Source organism: Meleagris gallopavo, chromosome Z, assembly GCF_000146605.3.
Source record: "Meleagris gallopavo isolate NT-WF06-2002-E0010 breed Aviagen turkey brand Nicholas breeding stock chromosome Z, Turkey_5.1, whole genome shotgun sequence".
NCBI lineage: Eukaryota > Metazoa > Chordata > Aves > Galliformes > Phasianidae > Meleagris > Meleagris gallopavo.
In genome coordinates, this window is record NC_015041.2 from 33,484,566 (window position 1) to 33,494,736 (window position 10,171).

Below are 10,171 nucleotides of genomic sequence, written 5' to 3' on the forward strand. Positions count from 1 at the left end.
ATATAAGGGAAGTGTGAAAGGAAAAGCTTACCTCTCTGATTTTTTCAATGGCAGTGCTGAAAATATAAATAATAACAAGCCACTCCTGCATACTTGGTCTTGGTTCCATCTTCACCAACACAGTGTATGTAAAGAGCATGAGAAAAGCCATGTATGCCATCTACAAAACAGATAATATATAATCCAGAATGCATGAAAAACCTCCAAAAAATTTCTGTAGACAGAATAACAAATGACTACCCTGAGTATAACCAAATACTCTTTGAATATAATATATTCAAACAACTGGAACACTTTAAAATTTTTGAGCCCAGCTCTTCAAAGTATTTTTTGAGGAAACTTAAACATCAGCAAACTTGTGCTTTGGTGTTCAAAAGATGGAAGCAGAAGATGAACTACTGCAGTGCATATTCACTTAGGCCCCAATCACACAATATGAAATAGACTATTATCCATCTTTCTCATTATCTACCTATCTTTCTGTCTAGATATTATTATCTGCACACTGTTAGTTGTGCAGATAATAGTGCTACACTATTATCCTGACCAAGAAACCATTCTCAAAGCTACATGAATCACAAGTGGTTTATAAGTGCCTTCCAAAACACAAAAAGAACAAAATCAATGGCAAACATATTTTAAAGGTACCAAATCATGCAATAAATATATCTGAGGTTAAAAAAGTATAAAGTAGTTGATTGCTAAAGAATTAACAGTTTATGTAAACAGTAGTCTGACCTCAGAGGCAGCTTGATCTCAAATATCCTAAGTTCTACTGATAAAGGGTGAGTTACTCAAATTGATTTAATCAATATATGTACCATAAAATGAAAATTTATTCAGTAAACGCTCCATAGCAAATTATTGTTTCTAGATTAATTTTCACTGCTTCAAGAAAGAGTCCCTAAATATAGAGGTATAAATATATGTGATAATCTATGCATTTGAAGTCATTTTCAAATTTTTCTCTGTGTTGGCAATTATACACTGTAAAAAAAAAAAGCTCTGTTTAGGTTTTTCTTTAGTTCCTCACCACTGTTTTGTGGGTTTTTTGCTGAGCTTTTTTGCTTTGTTTCTTTTTTCTTTTTCTTTTTTCTTGTATGGATGTGCTGTTTCTTTTTTCAATCAGCTATGTGATTTTAGCTGAAAAGATTTTCATGCAATTGTAAGATTGCAAGAGAAATATTCACATATTTTCCCACTCCTCCCCACCACTTAATGATTGTAAATCCATGCTGGGCAAAGAACAAGAACAAGTGGCATCAAGTTGTATTTGAGAAATCAAGGAGAATTTTGGAAATCTAAGTTCTTGTGCAATGACAAACCGTGTGAAACCAGAATTTGACAATCGGTGCATTGTAGAACTCATAGATTTTTCTAGTGCCAGTCAGGTTTCCTTGTGCGTCGTCTACTTGACTTTCATCAGACGTCTGAGCTACCTTCTCCACATCACAATCTTTCTTTAAAAGGAAAGAGCATTTTAAAAGTAAGAAACCATAGCCTATGACAGCAAAGGTTGTGCTGTTAGCAGAAAACGTTTAAGCTTTGTTAGAATCTGTAAAAAATTACTCCAGCTTGTTTTTATCTTGTTACGACCATTCATTAGCATCACCACTTTTCTACTATAAATATCTTTTAGTATTTGCTCTTATGATTGACAAGTAGAGATCAGCAGACCTAAACTTGGTACTGTTTTTGACACACGTTTCTCTTTTCAGCAAGTCATTTATCCCTCTCTATCTCTAAAATACAGACAAGTAGCAACTTCAGTTTGACTTAAGTGTGTTGTCTAGAAATCCACTCGCATCTGTGTGGCATTATGAAACAAAGGAATAAGTACCCTAGTTCAGTCCATTGTACACAATCAAAATATATTTGCACATAAAATGTCAGGACAATGAACTAATAAATACAAAATCCAGTTGCTATTTTTGATGTATCATATGCCTCATTAGAAGATGAAGACAAAATAAGCATTCTGTCCCAAAATCTGCTTAGAAAAAAAAAATATAATTTCTTCCTCAGCAAATTAAAATAAAGGAAAAAATAAATGATTCTACATTCACAGTTTGACTCTTGTATGAGTGACACAAGAATTTGAGTTGCTGCAGACCCACAGCAGCAGACAGCTGAAAACAAACAAACAAACAAACAAACAAACAAGTAACTAGAAGACTTTGAAAGAAGTTTGAAGAGATGAAGTAGAGTACCCTTATGAAACTATAGAGAGATAATAGCTGATCAGGATTAGAGAAACCAAACTATTTCATTTTATTTTGTTTTAGCGTTAGCAAACTGTCTTGGCTAATATTGATGCTAAGACTTAATATGCTAAGTTGATGCTAAGACATCTGCAGCATAGCATTTTCAGTACATGGAGATCTGTGTCCATTACACAATTCCTCCTTGAATTATGGGCAGAAAACTGATTTTTTTTCCCATCATCTTTGATTCAGAAAAGTAATAAAACAGAGAAATTGATATACTGAATCATCCTGACATACTCTCACTCTAGGGTAAAAGAGAATTTGTCCCATGAAAGACTTCAATATCCAAGAAAGTGGAATTTATAACTATGTGTAAAAAAATGTTCTATGTGTCACAGGTATACTGATGAAATGATTTATACTTTTTTCTACTATATTTCATATTAGAGTATTTAAGAAAACTAGGTCAGACTTTTGTTTCAAACAACTGTCTGTATTAGATAAGAAGTTAAGCCTATTGCTAGTTTAGAAGGGAAGCAGATTTTGTAGGGCAGGTGAAAAAAGTGCTGCATTGCCTTCTATCGGACTGCAGGGGGTCCCTAAAGCAAGTAATTAAAACTCACCTTTTGTCTGTATCATAGCTGCTATCTAACCCCATAGAAACCTATTTCTGAGATGACTATATTAGACAGGCACTGCATGGGGTAAGAGATTTGAGCAGTTTTCCGCATCAGAGATAAAAAACACAGGTGTGGTATTAACAGGCCTGCCATTCTGCAGCAAAAGCCCTAGACAGTAATCCACTCTTATTTTGTACAAATTGAAAGTCAACTGAGAAGGTCCAAGGCAACCTATACCATATCTGCTGTAGGAAGAGCAAGACTGCCTGACACATTTCACTTGACGATCATGTTTTCACTGTCAATGCTTTATCAACATTGATGTGTAGGAAGTTCTCTGTGTCTGATATCTGCCTCACGCTGAAAAATTCTAGATAATTTTAATTCAAGGAATTGTGAAGAATGAGAAAAAGGACAAACAACACTGCTTAGCGGAAGTCTGGAGGAATTCAGATCTTAACGGGAGAAGTTTTCACCTACACTAAAGACTCTCTACATTCAAATCCAAGGACTTTACAAATACAAGACCCCGTAGAGTGTTTCAGTACAAAGTTCATGTGACTAAACCAAAAGCACATTATGCTTTAAATAATATCTCTATTAGACTCAAGAGACTGAGAAGTAGAGATACCCTTGAATAAGGAGAGTAGAGAGTTTATACCCTAAAATAATAGCATAATTGACTGACAGTTGTAACTTGTGTATTCCTGTGAGTCTGGGAATGATTTCCTCAATATGATAAATGCAGGATAGATTAAGTGACTTGCCAAAAGTCCATTCAGGTTCTACCCAAACCAGGACTCAAAGCCCTACTTGAGAATCTGGTCCCATTGTTTCCATCTGAACGCTCCTCCTTCACTCAACAAACAGACACAAATGACTGCTTATCACAGACTAACCAGAGACAAGACATCTTTCGTGCTGGCTGGGCTCTGATCACCATGGTACCATGTGAACTGATGGAAGTCTTGAGACTGAGGCACATGAGACATTTCTGCCTTGCTTTTAAACTCCAGCATCAAGATAGTGGGAGGTAGGAGAATACTTATAATGACCTAAAAGAGGAACATGAGATTCAGGAAATTAATTTAGCAGTGATAGCATAGTCCTGAGGCCAAAGATTGCCATGCCCAGTGACAGCAAAAAAGCAGAGCTACTCCATGGCCTGGGAAGGAGTCACTGCAGCAGGAACTGCCACATCACACTCCTACTGTTTGTGAAGAACTATACTGCTCTAGATTATTAGAGAACCACAATGCAGTGCAGTGAGAGGAGATAGGGAGGGATTAGAGGATGAAGAGGAAATGGGAACAGAGAAAACTCAGAATATGCATTCACCTACTACTCCCCAGCTTGCTTTTGCAAGAAGTAAAGCCAAAGCAAACACTGTCCTCCTTTCCCTTGTCTTTCTTTTCTTTCCCAGATGTGCATGGTCCAATCCACGCTCAAGCATATCTACACTGGACTAGTTCATAACCACACAGACATGTACAAAGCATTTGAACAGCATCTAAATGCTCGGAAAGTTAAAGTGAGTGATGTTACCTTAAGCCAGGAGTTCTTCCGCATCTTCAGACGTCCCATCCACATATCAGTCAGCAGCATCTGTGTACAGGTATGAGACACAAAAGGCCGAAGGCCCACAGACACTGCTAATTTTAAGCACGTTGAATTGCTCCAGTTTTTCAGTTCATAGGTCAGCAACTTCATGGCCATTTGTTCATTTTGTTTGAATGCTTTCTCCAATATATCTAAAGCAAGCTGCCCAAATTCCCTAGAACAGAAAAGAATTAACAGTCACAATAACAGGGACCTGTCAAAACTCAGAATCACTACTGCAAAGAGTTCCATTAACTACAGTTCAGTGAAAAATCACACTATGTCTTCTCCCCCTGTTCATATTGCTTTATTGATATATAGAGTAAAAAATAATTTGGGGGGTAAATGTAATTTACTTAGTCCTACTCATAGGCTTTTGTGACATTTTGTTTTCTATTTTCTTATTATTTGTTTTGTTCCTAACCTCATTCAGTGATCAAAATGGATCCTATAAAATGCTGTGCATTTCCTTCAGCAACTCATCACTGTGAGGAAGCAAAGCAGATAGTTGAAAAAACCTCTTCTATTACAGTAGCTCCTACAACGTTTTTGTTGAAGAGACTCTGCCAGAAGATATACCTTCTTTTAAATTAAACTTTGGACTTACACATAACAAGCCAGCACAATTTACTGTACTCTGAATTTGAGGAATTATAGTTACAAAACCATAGGAAACCCTGAAATGATATAACAAATTTGAAGAAAATTCTTGGACTACTTCATTTTTCATTTACTCAGATATTTCAGAAAAATACTTCTCTTTAGGTCTTACACAAAGCAGGACTTAAGAACTGGTTTTACTTTGCTCATTACCAACTATTAGCGCTTTTTTGAAAAGTTTAATACAGTTGTATCATAATGGCTTTTTGACAAGTAAAGCTGATAAGGGAAGCTACAAAGGAAATTTCAGCTTTCCATTTAACTACTTAGAGACAGTGAGACATGTATTTCTCACCTATATTTCCATTTTCAACTGTGCAACTAGATTACATACTAGTAGATTTCCCTTAACACTTGATTAGACTGTGCACTAACACTTGATTAGACTGTGCACTAATACAAAGCTCCATTGTATGTTATAAACAATGCACAGCTGAAGGTATTTTACACTCCCCAGTCTGCAGCATCCACTTACTTACTCCTAGTGGATCTTACTTACTCCTAGTGGATTAAGAAAAAGGGAGAACTCATACTTTGAGTACTTCTTAAGTTCTTCTGAAGTGTCATCCACCATGTTGCTCTGTTTAGCTTCACGTGCCATTGCCCTGTAGAGTTTACAAGCTACAACTGCTTTGACCATGGCTTCCTCTCCATGCTGCCAGAAGAACATCGCCATCTTCTGCCTTCTCATTAACACTGCCCAAACCAGGAGGTCATTATAAGGGTAGATAAAACCAGATGACTCATAGTTTTCTGCAAATTTTATATTTTCTTTTGATTTCTTCTTAGACTTATGGGAACCAGTTGATTTTTCCATAAATTTGTTTAAAATATATATATATATCTGTGAATAATTGAGGCTCATGTAAAGAAAACTAAATGCAAACCCAAATAGCAAATAGCAAAGTGTTTGGTTTTCACATATATCTAAGTCATAAACCAGAGCTAATGTTACAGTCAGATTACTAGTGCTAAGAAGGGATAACACCTGCAGAGGAAAAACACTCCTTGCTCTGTACCCTTGCTATTTACTGCCATCCCTTTTCTCCAGTCCCTGAAACACCAAGATACTACTTTCACTCTCTTGTACTTGCGTCATGACGAGAGAAAAAGCAAGAGGAGAATTAAATGTACACAAAGGACTTAAAATAGTTAAAGGTACTTTTTACTGTCTACCACACATATAGTATAGATTTTCTACACATTCCTATCTGGGTATTCTCTGCTAAAGGCAAAAAAAAGTCTTGCTAAAGTGAGTTCATTTTGGCTCAGACAAGTTCTAATAAAGCGAATTGAACTCATTCAACTTCATGGTTACATATCTGAGATATAATACCTATTTGTTGACCTTCGCTCTTTTAACATTCTTTCCTTGATAGAAAATATTGTTGCCATTTTCAAGATATCAGAACTGTATCTCTTCTTAGTGCAGTTACTTTAATAAGCAATCCTGAGAAAACACAGGGAAAATCAGAAAACTCCTACTGCTATTTCCAAATATGAAGACTTTCAGCCACAACTGAATGCCACAGATTTTATTTACGTTAGTGAAAAAAAGCCCTTATCCAGAAGTGGATTAAAGTCACAAAGTATCATGGGAGGAGTTCATTACTTTATGAACAATGGGCAATAAAAACTAATAACAAAGTAACAGCCTGCAAGTATATTTCTTCAACAAATCTTTCAGAAAACTGATTAGTAGACTAATTAGTTCTAAGAACAGTTCAGAACAATTACATTACCTTGCATTTGTAAGGCTGTGCTGTTCTGAAGAACTGAGAATGCAGGGTATTTTCAGGAGATTCCATTCTGCTATCCATCTGATTGCTCTGATGAAGGGAATGAGATAGGTTCTGCGAAAAGCTGGAGAGCACTCTCTAGATGCAAATGCAGACCACAAAACACACACACGCAAAAATCAAATCAGGGATGAAGTTTTCCTGTATTTAATGCTGGTTTTGATGGTGCCTCTGAGTTATTCGGAGACTACTTGAATCAGCCACCATTCTAACTATAGTAGGAGCATATACTGTCAAGATAAAAATGGCCTGTTTGACATTTAATTTTGAAATTTAAATTATACATATATCTCTAGTATTCTCTGAAAGACAATATACATATTTCCTCAATAGCACACAGTCATTTACGCAGAGCTTTTGCTACAATTGAATCACCCAAACTGGATACTTTTCCAAATGCCTGTCCTTATGAAAGGTACCACAAGTTCTTTAAAAGACAAAAAAGTTCCCTGAACTTTTTGCTGACCATTTCATGCAAATGATAGCATACCTAGCATTCTGTCTAGATATCAGGTGCATTTGCCTGGTCCATTTCCAATCTCTCCTCAGCTGACAAATTTACAGACCTGTCAAGCATAGAATACACTTATGGTCCTCAAACAAACCACAATGACATCCTGAGCTGTTTTCAGGTGTCATGCTATGGCTTTTCTTGGCACCCTGTGGTAAGCATTTCACAGAATTTACCTTGTGCTTTCTGTAGAGATTATTGTACAGAACTCGAAAGTGTTTCCTTGTGTAGCTGCTCCGATAAGCTTCACCAAGGAGATACTCTATCACCAGCCCAATATCGATCAAGGATATCCTATAATCTGAGGGAAGCGTGCTCTGAAACATCAAGAATTTCATGATGTTATTATATGCAACATTCAAGACCTGTTACTATGAGGGAATTCTGGCAGAAGGTGCAACTGACAGCTTTGGCATCTGTCAGAAAGAGTACACATTCTCTAGGCATATGGAATTTCTCTGGGAAGGAGAAAACAGGCACACTGACATTTTTAGCCTAAGAAGTGTGACATGTGCTGCACACTGCATACATGTCACAGAGGGACATACACTGTAGTATTCACAAGACCAGCTGTATTCAATGGTGAGAGTAATTTACTTCAGAATACTCACTGACAACCAGACACACTGATAAAAATCTTTTTCTGATAACAAGAGACAACTAGTATTGTACAATTTGCTCATTAAACCAATTCATTAAAAACGAAGTAGTGGATGAAGAATATATTTAATATTGTAAAGTAATTCCAGGAGACTGGAGTCTCTTGTAGAGGCTCAAGACTACTATGACAACTAAGACAAAAGCTTCACTTCTACATTCATTATGTGTATCTTCCAAGTCTGTCACCACTTGTGTTTAAAACACTACTGATTGCCTGCTTACGTTAAATGTAGTTCCGAGACACAAGCTTTGTGACAAATTATCTGAAGAACAGGTTATCTGCCATGTGGATGACAATTATCAACAAAACCTTAAACCATAACTCTTGGATATGAAAAACGGGCCTGCCTCTACAGCATAAGAGGTTTTATATATTCCCTGCAGTCTAAACCTCTCTGACTGTGAAAAGCCATTTTCTTCATTAGGCTGAGCTTTTTTCAAGAGACTTCACTGGCAACCCTCAAGATAACCAGTTAATGCTATCTATTCCTGAGAACAAGGAGCACCAACAAACACATTGAGTACTCTGGGGCATGTCTCACAGGATAGGGCTTGGCTTGCTCTTACTGCTCTGGCATTAAGGGATAGGCCAGTATTTATGACTATCTGTATCTGTAGGTACTTCTTCGCATGAAAAAAAAAGTATATATTATGCTTGTAGGGCAAACTGCAATGTATTTCTATTCAAACACCAGCAACAAAGCTGGTCACATTAATGGAGAAAGTATCTCTGTTCTTAGTGTGGAAAGGTAGAATATATTTTCAAGACTGTGACTCTCTCTCTTCACCACATAAATTAGACCTCAAATATTTCCATCAGCATGGGAAAGCACATAAAAAAGCTTGCCACAAAAATCAGAACATGCTGCACCAGTAGCATTAACATGAAGATCATCTACAAAAATAAACTTATCTCAGAAATCCGAGTACATGAAATCAGAGAATTCATCAAGCAGTCATCTTTCTTTGTTTTTGTTTTTTGTTTGTTTTTTCTTTCTTATCTTAGTATTCATAGCTTAGAAAGAATTAGCCAATTAATATAGTTTCGGATCTAGGCATCTCCTGCAGTGGAGACTAGATGCAGAAAGAACAGCTCATCCTTTCCTGACTAAGCAAAGCTGTCAGGTGCAATAGATAATGGTAATAAAAAATAAATTAAATGTAGCTAAATAATAAGGCTTCCACTGAACTAATTCAGACAGAGCTCTGTGCAGTAGTCATCCACTGCCACCTTCTGTTCTTCAAGATGCTGCAGCACATTAAGATATACTTTGTCACAGCATCTTTCTGTTAATGCTTAACAAGGAAAATCTTTTTTTAGCTTTAGGGGGAAAAACTTGACAGCAGTAAGTATAATTATTGCGCTAAATAATTCACTAAATCTTTTGTGCAACCACTTCATAATGTCACTTTAGTAATTCAAGAAATAGACAGTCTGATCTATATGAACTGCTGAACTTTGAAATTAAGGTACTGGACCCTGGGGAACATTCAGTAGAAAGTTAGTTAATTGCTTGGGGGTATTAGTGGGATGAGGATAAAACTATTTAGTAGATAAAGAGTTTTAGTAATGAATCCAGTTTTTACTATTTTGTATTCCCCACTATTGTCTAATAGCAGGGTACCACTGGTCACTGAAACTTTTAAGTTACTATTTTAGCTCCTCAGTTTCTCCTATATCCATTACCTGTTTCACATCTCGAATAAGGTGCTGCAAAAGTAGATTGGATGGTCCTTGTTTCTGTTATGTGAAAAGAAAAAAAAAAGTAAACCAACATGTCTCTCAACATTTGAAAATCAAAGAAGCTTGAAGATCTTCAGAATACACCGCTGTGATTCATTTTGCCCTACAAACCTATTCAAAATAATTCATCATCAGTCTGCAGCAGTTCCACAATCTTCAATCTTGACATATGCTAAAAAGAAGCAAGTATAACTTTGGTTAAACAGCATACCATTTCCAGCAAGATAAGCATATATCAAATACAAGATTAAAATCAGAGTATACTTTTCATAAGCTTCAAGTGAATACTTAGTCTGGTTTAAGTCAATGAACTGAAAAATAAAAAGATGGGACACATGCTTCATTTAAAAAATAATAATAATAATAATTGA

At 36.2% G+C, this 10,171-nt stretch overlaps 1 protein-coding gene across 1 annotated transcript in view; it reads right to left on the minus strand.

Moving 5' to 3' along the window:
- The window catches only part of LOC104915085 (transient receptor potential cation channel subfamily M member 6-like), a 21,383-nt gene extending 11,558 nt beyond the window's left edge, over window positions 1-9,825 (minus strand). Inside the window, exons 1-8 of the mRNA XM_031557295.1 lie at window positions 9,744-9,825; window positions 7,573-7,713; window positions 6,829-6,915; window positions 5,620-5,782; window positions 4,373-4,601; window positions 3,727-3,882; window positions 1,326-1,460; window positions 32-160 (exon numbers count right to left, since the gene is read on the minus strand). Of these exons, the coding sequence (XP_031413155.1) occupies window positions 32-160; window positions 1,326-1,460; window positions 3,727-3,882; window positions 4,373-4,601; window positions 5,620-5,782; window positions 6,829-6,835 (819 nt within the window). The 5' untranslated portion in view covers window positions 6,836-6,915; window positions 7,573-7,713; window positions 9,744-9,825. The remainder of the gene's footprint in view (window positions 1-31; window positions 161-1,325; window positions 1,461-3,726; window positions 3,883-4,372; window positions 4,602-5,619; window positions 5,783-6,828; window positions 6,916-7,572; window positions 7,714-9,743) is intronic.
- Between the last annotated feature and the right edge of the window lie 346 nt (window positions 9,826-10,171).